Here is a 25,116-nt window from a genome sequence, read left to right as displayed (position 1 = left end):
TAAAATGTCCTAAGATCTTCACTTAGCCTAGCAAGCTGCCCGCCTAGAGCCATGTCTAGCATGGCTCTGCTTTCCCCTCGTGAGCTCACTTCCTGTTCGTTTCTCCATGAGCAGAAGTACCCCATCGTGTGGCAGGGCCTCTTGGCCCTCAAGAACGACACAGCTGCCGTGCAGCTCCACTTTGTCTCTGGCAACAACGTTCTGGCCCATCGCTCTCTGCCCCTCTCTGAAGGAGGTCCCCCCCTGAGAATCGCCCAGAGGATGCGGCTGGAGGCCTCCCAGCTGGAAGGGGTTACCCGAAGGATGACGGTAAGACAAGGCCCGGGTCAGCAACTGCCCCACCCAGGGATAGAACGTGTGGGTGGCCCCCAGCTGCCTGTCTCCCTGACTTGTCATGGGGTGCAGAAATGGCATTCTTACAGTGGGTGATGCAGAGCATTTTCTGTCTCCTCTGGGGGTGTAAAATGCCTCTAGACATAAAAACAGGCTTTATTTTTTTCTCTTAACGAATAGGAGGGTGGACTTGAAGGTCATTTCAAAAGTGGGGGCTTTTGTGGATATAGGAGCCAAATCCCTGGGTTGGACAGGCCTCTGTGTGTTTTGTGAGGAGGCCTCTGATCACTGACGGCTGCCTTTGTCCCAGGCGGAGACAGATTACTGTCTGCTGCTGGCTCTGCCCTGTGGCCGTGACCAAGAGGATGTCGTGAGCCAGACCGAGTCCCTCAAGGCTGCCTTCATCACCTACCTGCAGGCAAAGCAGGCGGCAGGGATCATCAATGTTCCCAACCCTGGCTCCAATCAGGTCAGCCCATGCCCAGTGTCATTCCGTGGTGCACACACAGGTGGGGTGGTGTGGGGTGGTCAGGTGGTTAGGTGGCATGGGCTACCAGTGCCAGCTAGAGCAGTTCAGGAGTTTCTCAGGAGGTGGGCAAAGGTCATTCTGGATAGAGGCAACAAGCAGAGTATATGGGTAGGGCTCCCACTGCCCATTCTGGAGACAATCAAGGTTTTTCTTTAGCTTAATGATTTGGAAGAAGTTCATAGGAAGTTAGTTCACATTAGTTTTCTGACACCTAGCTTTCTTCTGGTGGACGAAGTCATGGAGACATTAAGCTGGTTGTGAAACTGACTCAACCTGGTTCTCTGCATCAGGCCTCTGGTTGGAATGCAGTGGGGTGGGTGATATGAAGACAGGGAGTCCCACTTATCACTCTTGTCCCCTTCCTCAGCCCGCCTATGTGCTGCAGATCTTCCCACCCTGCGAGTTCTCTGAGAGTCACCTGTCCCGTCTGGCCCCCGACCTTCTCGCTAGCATCTCCAACATTTCTCCCCACCTCATGATTGTCATTGCCTCTGTGTGAGCCACTGAATGGTCAGTCACCACTCGGTGTTTCCCGAGGCTCTGCAGCAAAAAACAAACACAGGACAACCCAGCCAAGTGGAGGAAGAAGCTGCCGAAGGGGACAGACTCCACTGCCAGACGGCCAGCCTCGCCCTCCTGCCTGCCCGCCCGGCTCAGGCGGACAGACCCCTCTGGGCAGTGGTGCTGCTATATGTATGTTTACATGACATTTAGCCCAAGGACAGACCACCAACCGATGGACTTGCAGACACCTTGGGGCTGGGTTTCTCTCTCCTCTTTTTGGAGAAAAGGAACAGGGCAGTGGAATTAATTTTTTTTGTTTTTGTTTTTAAGAAACAAGAAAACAGAACTGCCTTTGCACTAAATTAGTGACTTGGACTCTTACATAGTGAATTCAGGCTGTGGACACTCTGGATGTCTCGGTGTATATGAACACACATCGGACTCTAAAGCAGGACTTCAAACTTCTGCTGAAACCTTGGGGTCAAGGAACATTTCATGGAGTTGTTTTGCCCCCACCCTTCCCTTCCCCTTGCTAATTTGGCTGTCACCATTCTTAATCCTGCCACCACCATCTCTGATTCACCCAGGATGTACAGCTTACAATCGAAAAACAGCAAACAGAAGGATTTTCTTTCTTGGTGGGATATGCAGAACTTGGGATGTGTGTATATATAAATATATAATATATATAAATATATATAATACTGACTTAAAATCAAATTCCCCTGACATACATTTTTTTTAATCTGTGCCAAAAATGTGTTTTCAGAGAAAATCTTATTTTCATACTCAAACTTTGTATTGTCACTCATTTGTATAAGTGCGCTTCGTTACAGCACGGGCCCTGCCCCCGCGGTCTGGAAGTGTCACCCACACAAAGACTACAGAAAGACTGGCTTCTCTCTTCCTATGTGACCTTGACCTCTCCCCACAACTTCCTAACACTTATTAATTTATGAAACTGTTTTTCTCAGCGCAGTTTTGTTTTGTGTGTCCATTGGATTACAAACTTTATTAAAAAATACAAAACATGTCAAGTGTGGATGTGATTGTCACTTGGGTGGGAGGACCAAGTAAGCATTCTTGGCTTATAGGAATGGCTAGCCCTCATTCCACTTTTGCTTTCTTCCAGTCTAAACGGACCTATTTCCTTTCTGCCACTTTCCTGCCCAAGGATCAATTTATCTTATATAAAAAAAAGCTTTGTCACAGACTGAACTTGAACCATTTTTTCAATGCTGTGGTGGAGTAAACATCTGTGACACTTCAAGGTTCTGATAATATGAAGGCACTACAGGTAAAACACCCATCCATACAAACGCAGGAACATCTTGAGTGAGCTGTGGTGTCCTCTGGGTGTGGTGCAGGGCTGCCCTGCGGCAGTTCCTGACAGGATGGCCAGGCCTCCCCTGCAGCTGGAAGGGCACTGCAGGCAGAGAAACTGGGCAGGGATGGGAACACGGGAGCTGCAGAGGTGGTGGGCTCACTGCAGTATCCATGGTGCTCCTCCAAAACAGACCAGTACTTCTGGTGCAAGACGCTACCATCTCTGAGTAAGGGCTTACAGCTGCTGGAGACAAACTGAAGGGAAAGGGGGCAGAGACAGCATCTCGTTTCCCTGCTGCTGCTCCTAGTTAAGCAGTGCTGTGTCTACCTCCCCATCCGAGTTGGCTGCTCACTGATCCTCCACCCTCACCTGCTGGGAGAGACTCCAGTGGTTCAGGGCGAGTAAATGTCCCCTAAAGACAGCACTGGCTTGGCCATGATCCTTGGGCCACAGTTACTGTGAAAATGTGGAGCCCTGCTTCCTAAACCCAACAGAACTGGGCCCAGGGCCTGGTTCTCTCTGCCTACCTTGCTGCTCTGGTTGAATGGCGCCTGAGCTGGGCTCTCTGCATTGCCCGGATCCTCGTGAGCAGTGTGGCCAGCCCTGCTGACCCAGCTTTCAACCCCCAGGCATAGGGGGAGCAGGGTCACAGCTGGGCTCCATGGCAGAGAGAGAGGGTCCCCAAGAACAGGTGGAAAGCCTCCATGGAGGGTAGGTACCAGATGAGTACAGGACACATGGAGCCACACTCTGGCCCCAAGAGTGCTGCTACCTGTGCCCCAACTGAGGCAAAGTAGCTGGCTTGCTTCTAAACAGGGCTCCTGTCCCATTCTGCAAAGGGATGGCCTGCTTTCCCAAGAAGCCCCTGGGTGGGGCAGCCCTTTGCGGGGTCAGCCACAGCTGCCAGCTCCCTACCCCACCCTCACAGGGAGCTGTAGGCAGCATTAGAAAATAATCAAATTTATTCTCTCTAGGCCGGCCACCCATCCTTAAATAGTCAGGAGGAGGGATGCCTGCTCATTTGGCAGGGGGTGGACATTCTGGGGCTGTGGGGGGCGTCTCTGCCAGAGCAGGCTGGCCATCGGCCCCGTCCCGAGGGCGGAACACCAGTTCCCCAGCTTGTAACACCTGGCCGGCCGGCCACGTGCCACCTGGCCCATACTGCTGGTAGAAGTCCGCGTCTGTCTGGAACATGACCAAGGCCTGGGCTGTGTGGATCCGTACGTGCTGGGCCAGGCTGTTGGCATCCAGGAACTTGTCCCCACAGGAGTCACAAGCATAGAGAATATGGGTGTTGGGGTCTGCGGGAGGTGGGGGCCAAAGTCAGGATGGGAAGGTCTCTTGGGGTCCACAAACTTCCACACCCTGGGCAGTCCCTCTCACCTTCTTCCTGCACTTGCTTCACAGCTTTGCTGATCTCAGCTTTCAGTACTTCTGTCTCATCCGCGGTCACTGCAGCCCCCACTGGTACCACTGTGGGGGGAACCAGCAGGGCCTAAGGCCAGAGGCACCTACCCTTTCACTGTCACCCGAGAGGCAAGTGGCCCACGACTGCCCTCTGCTGCCCACAGCCCGCACCTGTGAGCTGAGTGACGGCTGTTGCCGCCAGTGCCTCAGTGGCCAGCGTAACCATGTCGTCCACAGTGACCACGCTGACCTCACCACCCTCCTCTGGCTCCAGGATTTTGATGCCTGCCTTGCCCTGGTGCACGGTCTTCACATGGGAACGAAGGTTGTCTACCCGGTTGAAGCCGCGACCGCACTTGTCACACAGATAAGGCTTCTCTCCTGAGGGGGGAGGCAAGGTTCTCTCCTGCCATTGGGGGAGGCGGGACCTCAGTGGCCTCCAGCTTCCCCGGCAGCCCTGTCTTTGCCAGTAGGAAGGGCCCTGGGCAGCCACCAGAGCTGCTCAGAAGCCTCCAGTGGCCCCTGCACCTTCTAGAAGCTCTAAGAAAATGGGATCCTCACTTGAACTGCCTCCAAAGGCACCTGTTGCAAGTGCCAGCACCCAAGGCTGCCATCTGGAGGTACCTCCTTCCCACCACCCCCACCAAAAGCAGGGTGGGGCACAGGCCAGATGGGCAGGTGGGCACACTCACCAGTGTGGATGATGATGTGCTTGGACAGGTCCCCCACGTTCACGAAGGCCTTGCTGCACACGCTGCACTTGTGGGGGCGAATGTTGTCATGGTGGCGAATGTGATTGGCCAACTGGCTGGACTGGACGAATCTGCAGGGCAGCAGAGGGAGGGGCTCTCACTGAACTGCCCCAGCTGGGCGGGGCAACTGGGCTGGGCCTCCTGCCTCTGCTGGACTAGACAGGAACCTTTGGGCCAACACCTGGGCTCAGCCAGCAGCCGCTCTAGTTCCCAACTGAGCCCTAGTTTGTTTTCTGAACACCTTCACGGTGCAGAGAATAGGGACCTCACAGCGCCCCAGGCACAGGTGGGGCCGGTGGGGCAGGACCTCTTGCCGCAGCGCTCACAGACGTAGGGCTTCTCCCCGGTGTGCTGGCGCACGTGGGCGATGAGGGAGCTGGCCTGGGTGAAGGCTTTGCCGCACATCACGCACTGGCACGGCTTTTCACCTGGAGACGGGGCAAGAGGCTGTGTTGGCACCTACTACCTACTTTTCCTCCTCCCCATGTGTCCACCCCGGCCGCCGGGCTCGCTCACCCACCCGTGTGGATGCGGACGTGCCGCTGCAGGGCGCCAGGGTCCGCGAACTGCCGCTGGCAGTGGACACACACGTAGGGCTTCTCCCCGCTGTGGATCCGGAGGTGCCGCTTCAGGTTCCCTGTGGGGACCGACAAAAGGCTGGCGTGGGGCACTGCGAGGCGGCTGCGGCGCGGAGGGCATGGGGCAGCCAGGCAGCCTGGCCCTACCTGAGGTGGTGAACTGCTTCCCACACTCTCGGCACTTGAGGGGCCCGTCCGCGATGTGGATCTTCAGGTGGGCCTTCAGGTTCCCCACCTGTGCCAGACAGGGCTCAGCAGGGCCACCCCACATGGCCTGGCCCAGGCCCCTGCCTCAGCGGTCCGGGTCCTCCCGGGGGCCTGTGGATGGCTCCATCTTTGCTCAAGGCCAGCACCACGTGGAAAATTCCAGACCCCAGCAGTGAGAAGGAAGCCACCTCCCCCGGGGTTCCTTCTGTTTCGAACCCCACCCGACTTCGCCTGCCTCGCCACTTTCCTTGGCAGAGCTCTGTCCCTGGGGAGCGTCCTGGGCTACTCTGCCCCCTACTTCGCCCACTGAGCCCATGGCCTCGAGGGCTCCCTCAGCCCAGGGCCCCGCCCGCCAGCGCACAGGGCCTGGACGCCGCTAGGCGATGCCCACACACCTGGTTGAACTTCTTGTCGCAGTGCGGGCACTTGTGCTCCTTGTCGGTGTCGTGAGTCTCCAGGTGGCGCATCTTGGAGGTGGGGTCGGAGAAGGAGCGGCCGCAGTGGCCACACTGGTAGGGCTTCTCACCGCTGTGCACCAGCTGGTGCCGCTTCAGGTTGCCGGATGTGGTGAAGAGCTTGCCGCAGTCCTCGCAGCGGTAGCGCGCCTCGCCCGAGTGCCGCTTCTTGTGCAGGTTCAGCAGGCTGATGAGCCGGTAGCTCTTGCCGCACTCCTCGCAGCCATATGGCTTCAGCGGGCTGGCAGTCAGAAGAGAGAGGTGGGGTCGCGGGCGTCCCGCTAGGGCTGGGCCCGTGGGGACAAGGGGCGGCAGGGCACCGCACCTGTGCGTCTTCTCATGGGCCTTGCAGGCGGCTGGGTCAGAGAAGGCCTTGCTGCACTCCCGGCACGAGAAGGGCTTCTCACCCGTGTGGATGCGGATGTGCCGCTTGAAGTTTCCCGTGTGCGTGAACTCCTTCCCACAGTCCTGCAGGGGGTGAGGAGCAAGCGTGAGGGGGTGCTGGGAGGGAGGATGGGGCTGGGCAGGTGGCCGGTGCCCCCCGGCTCACCTCGCATTTGTGGATGACAGAGCCATAGGCTTTGGACTCGGTGCGGTCGCCATAGGTGCCCACACGCAGACCCCGGGCCTCTGCGCTCAGCTCCTGGCCCGAGTCTGTGCTGGCCGACTCCTCGCTCTCCTCGGGGGCGTCTCCCTTGTCCAGCGGAGGCCCCTCTTCCTTGACTTCAGCAGGCACGGTGTCCTCTCGCTCCACTTCTCCTTTTCTGGCTGGCTCCACCTGCATGTCTGCGATGAGGAGGACAGGCACTGAGGCGCCAGGGAGGGCAGAAGGGACCTCCAAAGGGACAAATGTCAGGAGGCTGACCCGGCACCTGACCATGTCAGGTCTGCAGCTCTCTTATCTCCACACATGCTCTTCTCTGTGTGGGCACCTCACAGAGCCCAGCAATGTCTGGGCACCACCAATAAATGGCCCCAGAACTGGCCCAGGCAGTAGCACCAGTGGAGCTGCAGGCCAGGACACTTGCCGCTTGGAGGATGCAGGCTGGCCTCTGTGCGGGGGTCCCTGGCGGGTTGCATAGGAAGGGTGCTGTTGGCCAACAAGTCCTGGGGGGTGCCATGGACCATAAGGGTTCCCGTGGTGCTGGCACTGGGCACAGAGCCCGTGACGCTTGTACTAAGGGGAGCACAGCCAGGGTGCACGACCGAGAAACTGACGTCCCATTCAAGAGTAAGAAAAGATGTTGGCCCAAAGCTGAAGTGTGAGTGGCTCAGTCTCAGGTAGAGGTAGAGGGACGGGGGGGGGGGGGGGGGGAGTTGGGGGATGTGTGAGGGAGGGCCGGCCCCGGCTGGGTGGCAGTACCTTGCTCTGAGCTCTCTGACAAGGCAGCGTCGGCCTCCGCAGCAGCCATACCACTGGTGGGGTCAGGCTTGGGCTCTACCGGAGGTGGCTCCCGGGGAGCATCAGCCTTCTCCGTCTGCTCTGCACCTGGGGTGGGAGGTGGGGACACTAGAGGCTGGGCTGAGACTCTGTCTAGGGGCTGGATGGCTCTCCTGGACCACACCCCCTCGGTAGTAGCTGTGGCTCAGAGGTGGGGGCAAGGGCAGAGCCATCCAAGCTCAAGCCGCTTCGAACAGACACCCCAGAACAACAGTGGATCCTTCTGGGTAACCTGAGCTCAAGGAAAGCTGCCCTATCTCCCAGCCCAAGGACCTCCCAAGGAAGCCCCCCTCTGCACTGGGACCCAGGGGGTAGTGGGACAGCTGGCCTCAGCGTCACAGCTCACCACTGGCTGCACTCTCAGCCTGACCACCTCGCTCCTCCTTGGGCTCCCTGCCTGGGCTCACGGGAGGACTGCCTCTGGCAGGGTCCAGTGCACTCAGCGTGGTGGCAGCAGCCTTCTCCTCTTTGGCTCTCCTGTCCCCTCCTGGAGATGGAACAGGATAGACCTGCTGTTTCCCACCACTGGGAGGGGTGATAGAATTTGCTAGCTTCTCTGGATCCTCCCTGGGGGTATATCTAAATAGTGGCTTCTTGGTCTGTTCATTCAACACATTATTCACAGGGCACCTATTCTGTACGAAGCTGCTGGCAGGCCTGGGAATACCTGAGTCATGGCTGCTGCTCCCGTGGGGCTCACAGACTGCCCAGGGGACAGACCTCACACATGAAGTATCAGTGCAGATCAGAGGTCAGTGCTAAGAAGAGCAGGGTTCTCTGAAAGTGTACTGCAGGGGACCAGGCCCAAAGCATAGGCCAGGGGGCTTCTCTGGAACACTGAGGGAAACAGGAGGGCACGGGAGAAGAGTGCAGGAGGAGCAAACCATGTGCCAAGGCCTTGGACCAGGCCCAGCACCCAGCTCTTGGCAGCAAAGCACAAGGGAAACTGGTAGGAGGTGGGGAAGAGGCAGGAAAGGCCCCTCTGAGGCCGTTCTCAGACGTGACTGCAGCTGACCCTTACCAGCACCCCATGACGCAGGCGAGGCCTACAGAGGAAACTGAGACCCAGAGAGGTAACACAGAGAGTCAGAGGCAGGGCCCCCATCAAAAGCCACCTGCTCAGGAAAGCCTGTCAACGATCTTACCTTCCATGGCCAAAGCCTCCGTACTCTCCCCAGGGCTGGTGGCCGGCTCAGCAAGTGACTTGAGGGCATGGCAGGCTGTGATGACATCCTGCATTTGCAGGAAGCTGGCCACGGCCAGCACATCGTCCACGTTCTCAGAGCTCAGGCTCAGCTTGGCCGTGTACATAAACTCCAGTACCTGCCCCAGGCCTGCCAAGGACACAGACAGCCATCACGGACGCGCCTCATGGCCTAGCACCAGCAGCCTGCCCAGCCGCTCCCCTCAGCGGCCAGATCCAGGATTTGTCAAAAGCAAGGTGGCAGGCCACCATCTCCCCATCTCCTGTGCTGGCAGAGAGGCGGGCAGCTGGGGGATTCTCAGCCCAGACAACAGCCTCCAAACAGAGGGGCAGCCACAGAGGGCAGAGGGTGTGAATGCACACCCTACACAGAAAAGAGAGGTGTGGATACTCGCCCTTCATGGAGGACAGAGGGTGTGAACACTTACCCTACACAGAATGTAGAGGGTATAATTGTTTGCCCTAAATGGAGGACAGAGGGTGGAAAAGCCCACCCTGCCCAGAGAACAGAGGGTTAAATGGAGGACAGAGGGTGTGAACACCTGCCTTGCACAGAGGACAGAAGGTGTGAACGCCTGCTCTGCACAGAAGATAGAAGGTGTGAACACCTGCCCTGCATGAAGGACAGACGGTGTAAATGCCCACCCCGGACACTCTCTACCCAGCCACTGCCCTGCACTGCCGGAAGACACACCAAACGGAGTGTGTCAGCACAGGCTTTCATCAGGGCTCTGCCACAAACTCTCTCTGACCTCTAGGCCAGTCCCCTGAGCTCTCTGGGTCTCAGTTTCCACATCTATAAAATGGGGGACATGACCTTGCCCTGACCATCTCACAGCATGTCACACCATTCTGTGTTGGGAGCCTGAACCTTATGACCAGTTCCCTCCTCAATCTCAAGGCCTTCGTGACCCCCTCCCAGCCCCCACCCTTACCATCCTCGTCATGGTTAGCGTTGGAAAGGGGTTCAGGACTCAGAGCCCACCCACTGTCTGTCTTTCCTGATGAGCTGTCCTGTGTCGACTCTGGCCTGAGCTCATTGCTGAACCCTTCCTGCCAGCTGTCCCCTCACCACCCACTCCCAGTCAGAAGACCCCCAAACGTGGCAGGAACTTGGTACCCACACACTCTTGGGTCCTGGGTGGGAGGCCTGGTACACCCCACAGCCTGAAGGTGCTGCTCCCAGGAGGGCAGGGGCTGGGTCAGGAGGGCCTGGCGGAGCACAGGGCCAGCCAGAGCTTCTGGCCCTCAACAAGCTTGGCCCTGGACCCGACGGGGTACCTGCCGCGTTACTGATGTCCAAGTGCACCACATCCTTCTGGTCCACGAAGAGCATCTTGAAGTACTCACTGCAGGCCGCCAGCACTGCTTTATGGGCCTTAAAATCCACACCGTCCACCACAAAAGTGCAGTCACACAAAAGCCCCAGCTGCCGCTGCTGGTTCAGCTGCTCCAGGACGTGCTGGCTGTGCTGGGGGAAATCCATGGCTGGGGAGAGCCAAGCGACCTCGTGTCAGCGGGGGAGAGGTCGCCAGGCAGCCTCGGCACCGCCCCCAAACTCCCAGGTTAGAAATGCGGGGACAGGGTGAATCTGAACAAGTCCACGAAGGGCAGACAGCCTGCAAACCCTCTACAGGCCAAAACCAGCCAGTGGCTCCCTAGGTTCCTGGGTTTACTGGCCAGGAAAGTTCCAAAACCCAAAATGCATTGGGGGACCAAGAAACAGCCACCTTTGTGTCCTTCCAGGTAACAAAAGACAAACAGAAAACACTGATTACTATCAGCATTTCAAAACAAAAAACAAACCAAAAAAAACATTTTCAGCTTAACATTTTTTTACAAAAAGAATGAATGACAATCTTAGAATAAAGGACTGAGCTTTCACTTGGATACATTTGGCTTCATGAAACCCTTTCCACTTTGTTCTGAGTTTTCTCGTTCTGTCACGCGAGGTGACATATGCGTCTAGGAAGGCAGACACTCCATCACCCAGTTTCCTGCTGTGCCCACAGGGCTCTGTGCAGGTTCCCTCGGGGCCAGTCTCGCATTCATGGGCTCAGGGACTACATTAAGTTGGGGTGTCCTCTGTTTCCAGAGACCTCCCCAGGCTGTCCCTGAAGAAAGAATGAACTCTGATCCTGACACCAAAAGCTGCAGGTTTGGTCACTGTTTCTCTGTCAAAGGTCTCGCTTAATGCCTGGAAAACCCACAACTGTCTCAAGTAAAAATGCTCCGAAAAATTCTATCACCCAGTGCCGAGTGATTCTGAACCGCACAAGCCATTACTAAACAAGTCCCTAAGACTGCTCTCCTCTCCCCTCAACAACACATGTCAGTCTCAAGATCAGCATTTTCTGGGGGAAATGACCATGTCCTCCTTTACAGAAAGAACCGATGTCAAACTAAAGGTCAATGCCCACTTCTGGGGCCACATGACAGAGATCCAACAGGGCCAGGCGGTCATGTTCTGGCCAGAATCTGAGAAGTGCCAGTGGCTTCTCTTCCAGCTCCTTCGGAACCTCTTCTAGGGCTGGTCTGCTCAGAGCTACCCCTGTCTGTTTCTGGACCGGACAGAGGAACACTTTGGGGCTCCCAGCCCCCAGGTTTCAGCAGCCCGTCGCTGGCTCTCGCTGTTCCCGTTACATCAGCCTTTTGGGGGTGAGTCACCGTGCTGCAGGCCTGGAGCTGCAGTGACCATGTATGGCTGTCTGGCTGGCTGTGATGAGCCACCATGAAAGCCACACCCCGCCCTTCGCACATGGCTTAACTAGCACAGATCAGCTTTGAGGAAGGAGAAGCCAGCCCACCCACCACATGATGTCTGGAAACTTTTCAAACGCAGGGCTATGTATTTGCTGAGCTGGGGGAAGTCACCTAGCAGGTGGACAGGGCTCCATCAAGTAAGGGGGAACGTGGCAGTGGCAACAGGCCACGTGTCACAGGGTGCCAGCCTCTGAGCGGTGAGTTCTGAGTTGGCGCTGCGGGGGACCTGGAAACACCCTTTCCCTCCCTCCGACATCCCCAGGACTGTCTTTTGGTCCCAGCCTCCACCTACAAGCTCAGACAGAGGCACAGCTTCTTGGGTCCCTCAGTAATATCGTAGTGCCTGTGGCTAGAGCTCCTGAGCATAAGCATGGGAGAGCCAGAGCCGGCCCCGGAGTCAGAGGTCTGAGGCGGCTGGCCCTCCGCGCCTGCCGACCTACCAGCTCCCGAGCCAAACCAGCCCGCAGCAGCACAAGGCCACCACTGACATGGGCAGCCTTCTCCAGGTCTTCCCCCTGAAAAAAGCAAGTTCCCATCTGCGGCCTCCAGGGCTGAGGAGGGAATTCCGGCTGCTCGGTTCCTGAGCAGGGGAAGGCTACAACCGAGAGGTTTTTGGAGACGTGGAACAGAACCAACGCCCAGGCCGCCTGCGATCAGGTAGGCCTACGGTCTGAAGGGCGTGCACACCAGGCACGGGGTTGACGGAACCAAAGGCAGGAGGGAAGGAGGGCCTGGGCCAAATCATTCCCGGGCTGTCTTTTCACTGTAGTGGAAAAAGCCACACGAGCATGTGTGTGGGGGTGGCCGAGTCCCAGTCCCCTGTCACCCTCTAAGTCCTTAGGAGCCCTGGGTGTAATGCCTCCCGAGTGCAGCAAGGGAGGAATCAGCTGGCCCACAGGGCCACATCCTCAGCCCGCATCAGAGTGAGCACTTGCAAGTCAGTTCCCTCCTGGCAGTGGGCCTGGCCCCCTCACTGTTCCCAGGACCAGCCCGGACACTGAGCTGGGAGGAAGCATCTCCCAGGCTCAGAAACAACTAGAGCGTCTGTGGAACCCTGCCCCCAGGCAGAGCTGTTTCCAGCCCAGCTGAGCTGCTGTCTGCAGAACCCTCCAGCCAGAAAGCCATTTGCTGGGAGACAAACGTGAGAAAGCTTCCTGGCCAACAGGGTGAAGGGGCCTGCCAGCTCCAAGGTCAGGTGATTAGGTGGCCTTGCCCAGGACCCAAGGCTGCCACAGCCTTCATGCTGCCACTCGCCAGCGCTTCCAGGCAAGGGCAGCAAAGCATAGTTCTCCTGGAGGGGACACATGGTTGGGGTGGGGTGGGGGGCTCTCATTTTCAGAGGCCTTGGAGGAAGGCTGGCAAAGGTCCCTGGGAGAGAGTGGGTGGTGGCCCAGCACCTCCAACCCCCAGCCGCCCCCATGCAAAGGAGAGCAGCTGTGTGCCATGAGTAACGTTTGCCACCCAATGCGAACCACACTCTTCCGATGTGAGATGCCCGCCCACAGCTGGCCGCTCCCCAAATGTGGGTGTTGGAGGAGAAAACTGGAGGCCCCTGAATACCTCTGAGGCAGCCTGCAAAGCCGTTCCAACAGAGAAGTGCTCCTGAGAGCATCTGTTCTGGCAGCATCGAAAAAGAAAAGGGAGAGAAAAAGGAGCGGATGCAGGGAAGGAGGAAGAAGCAAAGGGGAAGGAGAGGGACAAAAAGAAACAAAGGAAGAACAAGAAGCTGGGCCTATAGTGAAGCAGCACTTAGAACATATGCTCGGGAGCCCAATCCTGTGATCGGCCCCCCAGGGGTGTGAGCGCAGCCCACGGGGGGGGCTTGCAAGCTCTAGATCAGGGGTCCCCAAACTACGGCGCGCGGGCCACATGCAGCCCCCTGAGGCCATTTATCCGGCCTCCGCTGCACTTCCGGAAGGGGTACCTCTTTCATTGGTGGTCAGTGAGAGGAGCATAGTTCCCATTGAAATACTGGTCAGTTTGCTGATTTAAATTTACTTGTTCTTTATTTTAAATATTGTATTTGTTCCCGTTTTGTTTTTTTACTTTAAAATAAGATATGTGCAGTGTGCATAGGGATTTGTTCAGTTTTTTTTATAGTCCGGCCCTCCAACTGTCTGAGGGACAGTGAACTGGCCCCCAGTGTAAACAGTTTGGGGACCCTTGCTCTAGATGGTGTCACCACAGAGGTGCTGTCGGTGTCGCTGTGGGTTCTGTAACTATGGGCACGAGCAGGTGACGCTCAGAAGCCCCCAGGCGGTCTTCCACCTCACACCAGCTGCCTGCCCGCTGACCACCTCACACAGCCCCTTACCACCCCAGGAAGATGTGCTGGACAGGCAAGGGGCCAACTGGCCCGGGCCTTTCCTCAGAAGGGCTGAGCTAGAATTAGGCAGTGCCCCACCTCTGAACCTATGCGAAATGCTCTCGAATGATTGCAGCAAAGGAGACGCTAACTGTCCCGTTTCTTCTTTTACAATCTACAGTGACTAGAAGCCACCAGGATCTGGCCAAGATAAGAGGGAGGGGTCCAGGAAAATGATGCACCCGCCTGGACCACACCATGGGCCTTGTGGTCGCATGGGCAGGGAGGTAGGAGCTGCTTGTCCTGAGGGCACACGGTGAGGGGACTTTAAACACCATAATGAGAAAGAGCCAGCTTCTCATGACCTATGTGCTGTGCCCACCAGACCGTCACTCAGGCATTAAGTGTGGGGTCCCTCCCTCCACAGTTCACCTGCGTGAAGGGTGATACATGGGGGTCTTAGTTCCAGCTACTCCGAGAGGCTCTAAAAACTCAGAACTACAGAAAACACAAGCGGAACAGGCCACACAGCCCACTGAACCCAAAGTCGCATGTCCAATGCAGTAAGTTAAAGCCTCAAACCAGCACATGAGGCAGGCCTGACCTTCCCAGAGTCCTGGCTGCAGCCGCGCACCTTCCCCACACCGCCGGCGGCTCACCTGTCCCCGTGATTAATGGGACAGACCTCGGTGTCAGGGCTGGAACACTCTCCTGGTGACCAACAGCCTGGCTGGACACAGCCCACGCCTGCCTCACAAGGGACTCACTTGGGATCGACAAAGTGAGGGGCCTGGGGTCCCTGCAGTGGGATTCAAACAGGCACAACGAAGCCCGGCAGACATGAATGGCAGGGGCACCAGTCTCCGAGGCTAGCCGCCAACAGCATCTCCCATCCCTGTCAGTGCCGATGGCACCGGCTACGTGTGGGCTTCCAACTGAATCCGAGCAGCCCTGTGACGACTCTGACCCACAGGACGCAGTGACAGCCAGTTCTAGGCCCGGCCCGAGACAGGTCTGGAAGACTGCTTTGCTCTCCTGGAACCCAGGCGCCCTGCTTTAGGGATGTCCAGGCCCTCCTGTTGGAGAGAGGGGACAGGCAGAGGGGCCCCGGAGGAGACATCAACGAGCAGAGACCACAGGAAGCAGAACTGAGATGCCCCTGTGGACAGCGCCCAGGGTCCGGGAGAAGACGCTCTCGGATTTCAGCCCAGCCACCAGCTGAATGCTGTCACATGAATGACCTCAATGCCTTGCGGAACAAAACACCTGCCCAGTCAACCTGCGAAATTGGGAGGAATAATAAATGGATGATGGTTTAAGCCACTAAGTCTTGAGGTGGTTTGCTGACAGCAAGAAAGAACTGATACAAAGGGTAAACTGAAAAGAAAAAAGAGTAACAAAAAAGCTCAGGATAACGGTTCTTTCTGGATGGGGGGGGGGGGGGAGGCAATCAGAATACTGGGAATGTTCTATAATACGTATGTCATACTTGGATTTACCTAGACTAATTATTTAAACTAAATGTGTACATTCCAAATAACTTTATAGGGGGGACAATTTAACAAATTTGACTAAATTTTTAATAAGAAAAAAGTGAGTACAGTGCCACACCCAATCCATGCAAAACCAGGTCATTTGCAAAGGTGCTCACGGCCGCCCTCACCAGGGCTGGGTGAGGCCCAGGCCTCAGGTTTCAGCGGAGCTGAATGAGCCACACAGGCTCAGAGGAGTGGGGTTCGGAGGGGGGCACCTCTTTGTCCTGCAGTTCCCAAACATCTGTAAACATACTGCTGACAAAAGAAACGGTACTCCTTGGGTCAAAAAGTCCATTCTGCTCAATTCAACAAAACCTGAATCCCAGACTCCCCAGTAACGATGAAGTAACATTTATAGAGTCTCTTCAACATGCCAAGCAGCATGGTCCCAGGCACGGCACAGCCCAATCACCCAAAAACTAAGAACATGGCTACTCAGGGCACAAATTCCACACTGCTGCTTCCAAGATTTGGGGATTTGAAGGGCCATTCGGTACCGTGGAGACAGCAGAGCCTCGAGGCCGGGCAGGGGTCCCAGGTTCCACTACCTGCCACACTAGCAGGTGCTCGCCAGCTCGGCTTCCTGTCTCTGGGAGCGCCTGAGATCCTGCTCCCGGAATATGTCATTAGTTTGGCTCAAATAAACTCTTATACAAGTTAAAAAAACAATAACAAAATAAAAGCTTCTCCTCTGGCAAAATAGGGCCAATGAGGCCACTTCCCATATTGGTCACAGGATTAAATTAGGTAACAACACAAGCCAAGAGCCTGAGCCTGTACAGTGCCTGGAACATGGTGAGCACTCAACAACCTACCGTTACCAGGAAGCAGAGATGCAGACTATGGTGTTTTCTGCGTTTTTTTTTTAGGCCAGACCATGTCAGACAGTTTCAACATCTTTTACGCCGGGCACCTCGCTCGGGTGCTCTCAATAGCTATTTGGTGACTTGACCTTGTTAAGAAGTTGTAATCATAACCCATTATTCCTTCTAAGTGCAATCTGGAAAAATCCCAGAGCCCAATTAACATTCTGAGAGGGAGAGAATGAAGGGTGGGGCGCTGGGCAAGAAGCATCCAGAGCGGATTTTCTCCGTCGGGGAAGCACTTTGTATTGAACAACTGTTCTGTTAAACCCCAAGGGGGCTCCGGGGTGAGGGCTGGAGCGCCTGCCCAGAGCTCTAAGTGGGTCCACAGAGCCCTGCTCCATCTCAGAGTCAAATGGGCACTTGTCAAACATGCAGTATTTATTACTCAGGTTATTAGCAAGCACTCAACGGCAAGGCAGTTTCCAAACTGCCACAGAGAGGGACGCATAAAGCCAGGGAATAAATGGCCTACGACAAGGAGATGCTGATCTTGACAAACAGCCGTCCCCGGCCCCCAGAACACGCTGTGCCCGCTGTGGGTCTGGACATGACACAGCCATCTCATGTCCAGGGGTCTTGTGTAACCTGAAGCGTGTGAGAGGGAACACCACTTGGCTTCCAGTTGCTCAGAGTTCTTGATTTTCTAGAAATACAAGTGGCTCCTGTATACAGCTTAGCACACAGGAACTCAGGCCAAGGAAATGGAAGTTCACAGCCTGGCAAATATGAAACCTACCTACCCCACCCCATCATCCACTCTGCCCAGCCCATCCCTTTTCAGGGCGACGTGGCACAGAGGCAAATACCAACAAAAGCAGCCCTCTGGCACCTTCCTTCCTGATCAGAAAACACAGGTCTATTAAACTTATGTTTCCCAAACTTTTAAAATAAATTTCCCCTTGAGCTAAACATACAAACCTGATGTAGCCCTTCCCAATGGTCTCAAATTCTGACTTCGTCTTCTACTGGATAGTAGCCCCCACCTTTACAGTCACTGCTGGCCCTGGCCACTTGGCTCAGTGGTAGAACACTGGCCCAGTGTGTGGATGTCCCAGGTTCAATCCCCCAGTCAGGGCACATAGGAGAAGTGACCATCTGCTTCTCTATCCCTCCTCCTCCCCCTTCTCTCTCTCTCTCTTCTCCTTCCACAGCCATAGCTCAATTGGTTTGAGCACATTGGCCCCAGGCACTGAGGATGGCTCCATGGAGCCTCTCAGGTACTAAAAATAGCTCCATTGCAAGCATGGCCCTAGATAGGCAGAGCATCGGCTCCAGATGGCGGTTGCCAGGTGGACCTTGGTCAGGGTGTATGTGGGAGTCTGTCTCTCTACCTCCCCTCCTCTCACTTGGAAAAGAAGAAAAAAAAAGTTACTGCTACCTTCCATATATAATCATACTGACCAAGATTTGGTAGTATTTTCTTTACTGAAGCTTGTGTGATAAAAAAAAAAAATTTGTTTTTTTTTATAAATCTAGAAAAACTTTTAAATATAAAATTCTCTAGAAAGATTTTTAAATATAAAATTAAATTGTGATATTGATTTCGCTTTTCAAATTGTACAACTTCCACTATCTCTAAGATCTAGCCACACTACTGAAAAGGGAGCGGGCATCCCCTTCCCCGCCCCCGGCCGGGCCCCGCTGCCCTGGCAATGTGGCTGAGTGGGGAGGCTGGCGGCCCTGGAGCGGGTGTGGTCCTGATCCCAGCGCGTCCAGGCCAGTTTAGAATCCATTAGGCCAATACTAGCATTGGAGACTCAAAGGTGTGACACGGGGTAAATTAAAGCCCTTGCCACCAGGAAGACAAAATCCAAACATGGGGGACTTGTGTGGAGTCTGATCACTCTCCCGACATCCTCCCAAACCTGCCTCAATACTCCCCGAGGGTGGCGGCACACCGACGCAGTCTGAAATCATGCGGGCAGGTCGCCTGTCCCCCCCTACCTCGTCCCACTGCCTGGTGGGACTACTTATTCCTTCCTTACAGCTGTTTATAGCACCTGCCCCATGACCAGCTCTCAAAACGGGTATAAATCAAGCTCAGGAACAGGCCAGGAACAGGCCTCAGTGAGTATGATTACTCAAGGTCTAAATATCCTGTGGACCCTTACAAAATAATTGCATTTTTGGTACTTATTAACTGAAAAAATGACAGACAGTAACCACTGTGAAAAGTGAATTCCATTCTATCAATTACAACAGCATCTGTATTTATTTGAAAAACAATTCTTTGTACAAGAAGGAGAAATCTCCCCCAGTTTATGGAAAACCCGTGGTGCGACAGGGCTGCACTTACTCACAACGACTACATCCCCTCTAGGGGTCCTCAGCCCTTCAGTTAGGAAACAGGTACAGAGAAAAGACTACAGAACGCCACAAACATTTAGGGAGTGCTTCAGCTGTGCTTGTCTTAGGTATTGAATTAGAGCTCTGAGCCCAGCAGAGAAGACAGGTAATAACTGAGCCATGCCACTGTAAGACCAGGGACCATTACAGACATAAGGAAGAGCAGGTGCAAAGGCCCAGAGACAGGCCTAGCCTTGGCGAAGAGGCCAGCATGCCCTCAGAGGAGGGAACGAGTGGGAGGAGGTTGGCTGAAGTTTGCAGCCGTAGTGCGAAGATCGCTGGGGTCTCAGAGGCAAGTCAAGCTTTGGGGTTTCTTCTTTTTTTCTTTATTCTTCTTCTTCTTCTTCTTCTTCTTCTTCTTCTTTTTTAGAGAGAGAGAGACAGGAAGGGAGAGGGATGAGAAGTGTCAACTCGTAGTTGTGGCACCTTAGTTGTTCATTGATTGCTTTTCATGTGTCTTGACCAGGGGACTCCAGACGAGCCAGTGACACCTTGTTCAAGCCAGCGACCTTGGGCTTCAAGTTAGTGACCTTGGGATCATGCAGATGAGCCCACACTCAAGCCAGCGACCTCAGGGTTATAAACCTGGAATCTCAGTGTCCCACGTCAACACTCTATCCACTGTGCCACCTCCTGGTCAGGCTGGAGTTTCTTCTTCATGCGCTGGGACACGCCAGGAGAGTGGAGAGCAGAGCATGCACGTGACTGTATGGGGGCTAGAGTGGGCCCAGGAATGCCAGAGAGAAGCAAGAGATGGAGGGGCCTCCACCAAGGCGGGAGCAAGAAAGGTGTCTGATGAGGGTCATGTCCTGCCACAGCCACACCACTAGCTGGTCAAGTAGATGTGGGTGGTAGGAGTCAAGGATGACACGACCATTTTTTGCCTGAAAAACTGGCCCAGTGATGGTGTCACTCATTGAGGTGAGGACTGCCTGGTGGGGGCAGAGCTTCCGTGGGGTGAAAGTGACAGTTTTGTTTCGGCCAATCACAGCTGAGCTGTCTGCAGCCAAGGAGGGAACCGAACCCACAGCTGGAACGGGCCCCCATGGGAGGGCACACTGGATGAAGAAGGGGGACCAAAGGACTCGGTTTGAGAAACATGCATCGGAAGCCTGGCTCCCATCTTACCAGGGTGGCCTCTTGCAGCTCCTCTGACTTCTGGACTGCTCACCCATTAACTAGGAAAACCACCATGTAAACAACGAGTGTGAGGATTAAAGAGGAGAAATATCAGGAAAAAAGACAAAAGAAGAAGAAAAATAACAGGAAGTATTGTACAAATACTGGCAAAAATGGAACTGCACATAACTTCTCCAACACAAGTCAGTGACTAACACACGGGAACAAGTAAGTAAACACAGAACAGGCTGCCCCAGGTGAGCATGGTGCGTTTCCCACAGCGCGGCGCTCAGAGCCCCGGAGGCAGCCTGCCAGACCAGAGGAGCCACCGCCTGTTCCAACGGGGACTTCGGTCCCATCAAGCTTCACATTTCTGCTCTCAGAGCTTCGCTAGTGTACGGCTCAGGGCACAAGCTGGCCAAGAACCGCCCCCTCGGGTTAAACAGGAACGGATCCAGGGATCGAATCTTTGTATGTGGTGTGCTGAGGGGTACTGTAGCAAACATGTACTTCAAAGTCAAGTGCACCCCCAAAACTCAAAAACACTGGTACGTAAAGACACATGCAGTCCCATGTTCATTGCAGCACTGTTCACAGTGGCCAAGACATGGAAACAACCAAAAAGCCCTTTAACAGATGATTTGATAAAGATGTGGTACATATATACTATGGAATACTACTCAGCCATAAGAAATTATGACATCGGATCATTTACAACAACATGGATGGACCCTGATAACATTATACTGAGTGAACTAAGTAAATCAGAAAAAACTAAGAATTGTATGATTCCATACATAGGTGGGACACAAAAAAGAGACTCAGCGACATGGACAAGAGTGTGTGTGGTGGTTACCAGGGGAGGGGGAAGGGGGAGGGGAGGGGCACAAAGAAAACCAGATAGAAGGTGACGGAAGACAATTTGACTTTGGGTGATGGCTATGCAACATAATCAAATGTCAAAATAACCTGGAGATGTTTTCTCTGAATCCATGTACCCTAATTAATCAATGTTACCCCTTTAAAATTAATTAAAAAAAAAAAAAGTCAAGTGCAGAGCGCTACCTAGTACAGGTGCCCTGCTGGGGGCTGGCAACTCCACGGGGAGTGAGGCCAGGCCTGTCTGAGGGCCCACCTACCCTCAAGGACCATTCAACAGGGAGGATGACGCAGACTCCCCACTGCCTTCTGGTGAGTACTGAAAGGGTGTCGCCCCGGGGGCATATGGTGCCCAGCTTCACTTAGAGACACAGGATCAGCTCTGGCCAGTTAGCTCAGCAGTAGAACATCAACCTGGCATGTGGAAATCCTGGGTTCAATTCCTGGTCAGGGCACATAGGAGAAACTACCACCTGCTCCTCCACCTCTCCCTCTCTACCTTCTCTGTCTCTTCCCCTCCTGTAGCCATGGCTCAATTAATTTGAGCATGTTGGCTCTGGGCACTGAGGATGGCTCCCTGGAGCCTCCAACTCAGGTGCTAAAAATAGGTCGCTTGCAAGCAGTCCCAGATAGACAAAGCAGTGGCCCCAGATGGGGGTTGTGGTGGATCCTGGTTGGGGGGCATGCAAGAGTCTATCTCCCCTCTTTTCATCTGAAAAAGAAGAAAAGAAAAAAAAAAAGACACAGGACCAGAGGCAAGAAGGACAGCCAGGTAGATGGTGTATCAGTGGTTCTCAACCTGTGGGTCACGACCCCGGTGGGGGTAGAACGATCAAAACACAGGGGTTGCCTAAAGCCATTGGGAAAATACATATTTATTATACAATACATTTTAAAATAAAATATGTATTTCCGATGGCTTTAGGCGACCCCTGTGTTTTGGTCGTTCAACCCCTGCCAGGGTCGCGACCCACAGGTTGAGAACCGCTGGTGTAGGTGCATGACAAAGAATGGTATGCATGCATGGAGGACAGGACGGACGGAGGGGACAGCACATGTCAGTATCACAGGGTAACACGCAGGTGGAGAAAGTATGAGAAATGCAGCCGGAGGACAGGCAGGCGGCGGGCAGGCAGGGCCAAGACTGCCACGCCAGGACTCAGCCTTCACCCTCAGCAGTCGCGAGCCAGGCCCAGGGTGAGCGAAAGATGGCCAGGGTTAGGCTCGCCCTTCTGGTCATGCTGGCTGCATGAGTAAGGAGAACAGGCCGAAAAGGGGAGCTCAGAAGCAGAAAAACACCTTAGAAGTCCCATAGCACTGGACCCTAGGGATGTAAAAAATGGGACAATGTCACCCCCCGCTGGCACCAGGAGGGTGTAGCTGGTGCCCAGAATCCAGCACACACAGATCTTTCTGAGCAGCCTATGCAAGTGGCCCTCCCACTCAATATTATGACATCCTCTGAAGGTTTCAAGTACCTCTTCACAGAGTAGCTCAAAGTCCCTTAACACTTAGTACCTGCCCCTTCCTGAGGGGGTGGGGCTGTGCTGTTGGTCCAAAACCATAATAAACACAGGCTGGGAATTCCTGCCTCTCATCACATTGAGAAGGAAACAACCGTGTCTCTGGAGGGCGGTATGAGACACTGGGAAGGGACCCCTGGAACAGGGGAAGGGAAAGGGATGTGTCCTTTTCACTTGTACGTATATCCTTTCCGTATTTTTTTGTTTATCCATTTGTAAGTATTATCTACTAAAACCAAGAAAACAAAGGAAATAGGGAAGAAAGGAGAGAGAAAAATGTCCATAAAGTCAGTTTCTTTGTTCCTGTTTACCATAAAACTTTAAGAGATGGTGACTAAAAATTCAAAAGGGGAAAAAAAAAACTCATAAGGGAAATGGAAAATTATGGTAATTTCCACAAAGAATGTGTCACTCAGGAAAACTTTATGAGCAAAGATTCCTTAAGGGGACAAAACTGAAAATGCCCTAGAAGAGCAGCTGGTGGCCTTTTGCAGACAGAGCTGAAGCCCTCCACGCGGTGAGGAAGCCGAAGACCTCCCCGGGGAGCTCATACACACAGGGTGCGTGTGATCTCAGGGAGTTTACTGACTCCCTGGGCCCAGCTCAAACTCCTGTCTTGGAATGGAGCCAAGCTAGTTAAGTACCTCCGGCAAGAGTACTAGAGCACTTAAATCACAGCACCTCAATTTCCTTTCCGTAAAATGGGATGGTAATAAAAGTTTCCACATCATGAAGTTGCTGTTGGCCAACCCCATTATTATTATATATTTATATCCATGCCAGCAATATGGGTAAGTCAGCGAGGAAAAGGGGAAGCTAACGCTCTAGTCCTTACCCTACCTTCTAAAAACGGATGTAAAAATCTCAGTCGCCCAGGCAGGCGCCCATCCCAGATGAAGTTCCAAGCCTGGGAAAAGACAGGACAAGGCCCTGCAAACCACGACGCTTCCTCCACTCAACAGGAACTACAGCACCAGGCAGACGTGCTCTGCACTTGGCAGAAGCCACCCTCTTCCTACCAAGAACACAGTGATTTCGAAGGAGCCATGAGGAAGAAGAGAGAACACACAATTCCAAAAGAAGAGTGAGTTGTCGCATGACACTAGTGAAGATCAACAATCCAAGCCCAAAGAAAGGAGGTGCCTGAGTACAGATCGTTAGGAGGAGGATGTGTTTTGACTTCAGTGTCGGGCATGCGTTTTGCATCTCTCATTCCGAGTTTGTTTCCTCATGAGGATGAGTGACGGCGATGGTTCCTTCTAGTGTGAAGATTAATACGTTTTGAGTAAATAATTTCATCAGTAAGTTTGCCGGATGACAAATTCATGCCTTTGAACTATAACAGATACTGTGAGAGTGACAACAGAAATGAGATATTTACCTAGCATTTTTCATTTAAAACTTTCCCTATATTGAAAATCTTAATATTCCAAGTACGAACGTGAACTATGTCAGACATGAACATCAGCTAGGAACTATGAGCATATATAAATTACATAAGCCAACATCAAATTTGTATATTTACTAATCTAAAGGGAATTAAACTGCATTTAATATTTTGTAAAAACTTAACTGGGAAAAACAAATTGAGTGAGAGGATATTTTAGAGGGATGTTTTGGGAAATCTCAAAAACTCCTACTAGGTCCAGATAAAGTGTGGTCAAGAACACCATGTCTCAGTGTCCACTGATTTTTTAGAAACTGCTGGGCCCCTCGAGTCCAGAGCCCAAGTGCTGCTCTGGAAGACAGCTTCTGGACAGCAGCTGTGGGATCAGCAGCGGCCTGAGTCCCGGCCCTTGCGGAAACAGCGCTGTCTGGCCACCTCCTGCCCCTCCAACCCCCTCCGCGGGCAGCGAGGATGAATCAGCAAAGCTGCGGAAAGCCTTCTCACTTCTCAGGGTGACTTGCAGCCCTGGCGGGTTTTCAGCCAGCCCTTTTCAAGTGGGAGTTTAGCTTCTGAGAGAAACTTAGACACCACCCCCTAGTGCTGCGTAGTTCCTAGTCCTGGGGCGGGCAGCCAGAGAGGCAGAAGCAGAGACACAGCGAGACAAGAGACACGACTGCATGTGCTACGCCAGGACTGCTCTGTTAGGTATGCTGGCCGACTCCTGGTTCTTAGCAGCATGAAAGGATTGGTCAGAACTCTCAACGTTCCTTTTTTTTTCTTCCATTTTTCTGAAGCTGGAAACAGGGAGAGACAGTCAGACAGACTCCCGCATGCGCCCGACCGGGATCCACCCAGCACGCCCACCAGGGGTGACGCTCTGCCCACCAGGGGGCGATGCTCTGCCCATCCTGGGCGTCGCCATGTTGCGACCAGAGCCACTCTAGCGCCTGAGGCAGAGGCCACAGAGCCATCCCCAGCGCCCGGGCCATCTTTGCTCCAATGGAGCCTCGGCTGCGGGAGGGGAAGAGAGAGACAGAGGAAAGCGCGGCGGAGGGGTGGAGAAGCAAATGGGCGCTTCTCCTGTGTGCCCTGGCCGGGAATCGAACCCGGGTCCTCCGCAGGCTAGGCCAACGCTCTACCGCTGAGCCAACCGGCCAGGGCCTCAACGTTCCATTTCATTCCTGTTACCCTTCTCGCCTCAATGTCCCAAATGCAAATATATACTGGGGGGAAAGATTTACAACCCAAACGGTAAATGAGGGTTAATAGTCCTGATATGCAAAAGGCTCTTAAAAATTAATCCACAGTGAATATACATCCACGAAAAAGCAATTGTAGACAAATTGTAGACAAATGTTAATAGCAGCATTATTTGTAAGTCAAAAGGTGAAAACAACCCAAATGTCCATCAGTTGATGAATGGATAAGTAAGATGTAGTATGTCCATACAATGGAGTATTATTTGACAATAAAGCCAAGTAGCACGATTTCACTGATACGAAATGCCCAGAACAGGCAAATCCATAAAGATAGAGAAAGTAGTTGTCTAGGGCTGGTGGAGACAGAGATCAATGCATGACTGCTAATGGGTGGTAGGTTTCTTTGGGGACAGTGAAAATGTTCTGAAACTAGATATGGTGATGGCTGCATGATTCT

General features: G+C 53.8%; 2 protein-coding genes across 5 annotated transcripts in view; one reads left to right on the top strand and one right to left on the bottom strand.

Annotated features, from left to right (window-relative positions):
* SPEN (spen family transcriptional repressor) overlaps positions 1 to 1,635 on the top strand; it is a 102,407-nt gene extending 100,772 nt beyond the window's left edge. For all 3 annotated transcript variants that reach the window (XM_066270350.1, XM_066270349.1, XM_066270351.1), the window contains 3 exons: positions 115 to 309; positions 644 to 802; positions 1,230 to 1,635. In XM_066270350.1, the coding sequence (XP_066126447.1) occupies positions 115 to 309; positions 644 to 802; positions 1,230 to 1,361 (486 nt within the window). In that variant the 3' untranslated portion in view covers positions 1,362 to 1,635. The remainder of the gene's footprint in view (positions 1 to 114; positions 310 to 643; positions 803 to 1,229) is intronic.
* A 249-nt stretch (positions 1,636 to 1,884) lies between these two features.
* Positions 1,885 to 25,116, bottom strand: part of ZBTB17 (zinc finger and BTB domain containing 17) — a 31,981-nt gene continuing 8,749 nt past the window's right edge. Inside the window, exons 3-17 of one of the 2 annotated variants that reach the window (XR_010730508.1) lie at positions 10,019 to 10,225; positions 8,679 to 8,867; positions 7,880 to 8,020; positions 7,456 to 7,581; positions 6,643 to 6,878; positions 6,418 to 6,560; positions 6,033 to 6,333; positions 5,578 to 5,665; positions 5,373 to 5,489; positions 5,160 to 5,280; positions 4,793 to 4,923; positions 4,272 to 4,481; positions 4,077 to 4,166; positions 3,221 to 3,994; positions 1,885 to 2,947 (exon numbers count right to left, since the gene is read on the bottom strand). Coding sequence is in view for 1 of the 2 variants with exons in the window: in XM_066270352.1 (XP_066126449.1) it covers positions 3,711 to 3,994; positions 4,077 to 4,166; positions 4,272 to 4,481; positions 4,793 to 4,923; positions 5,160 to 5,280; positions 5,373 to 5,489; positions 5,578 to 5,665; positions 6,033 to 6,333; positions 6,418 to 6,560; positions 6,643 to 6,878; positions 7,456 to 7,581; positions 7,880 to 8,020; positions 8,679 to 8,867; positions 10,019 to 10,223 (2,382 nt within the window). In the remaining variant the exon portion in view is untranslated. Of the gene's footprint in view, positions 3,995 to 4,076; positions 4,167 to 4,271; positions 4,482 to 4,792; positions 4,924 to 5,159; positions 5,281 to 5,372; positions 5,490 to 5,577; positions 5,666 to 6,032; positions 6,334 to 6,417; positions 6,561 to 6,642; positions 6,879 to 7,455; positions 7,582 to 7,879; positions 8,021 to 8,678; positions 8,868 to 10,018; positions 10,226 to 25,116 lie in introns of both variants that reach the window. The other variant, XM_066270352.1, reaches the window with a different exon arrangement.

The sequence above is a fragment of the Saccopteryx bilineata genome, chromosome 3, assembly GCF_036850765.1.
Source record: "Saccopteryx bilineata isolate mSacBil1 chromosome 3, mSacBil1_pri_phased_curated, whole genome shotgun sequence".
Classification (NCBI taxonomy): domain Eukaryota; kingdom Metazoa; phylum Chordata; class Mammalia; order Chiroptera; family Emballonuridae; genus Saccopteryx; species Saccopteryx bilineata.
The sequence above is the reverse complement of the archived record's forward strand: the minus strand, read 5'-3'. Positions and strand labels throughout refer to the sequence as shown.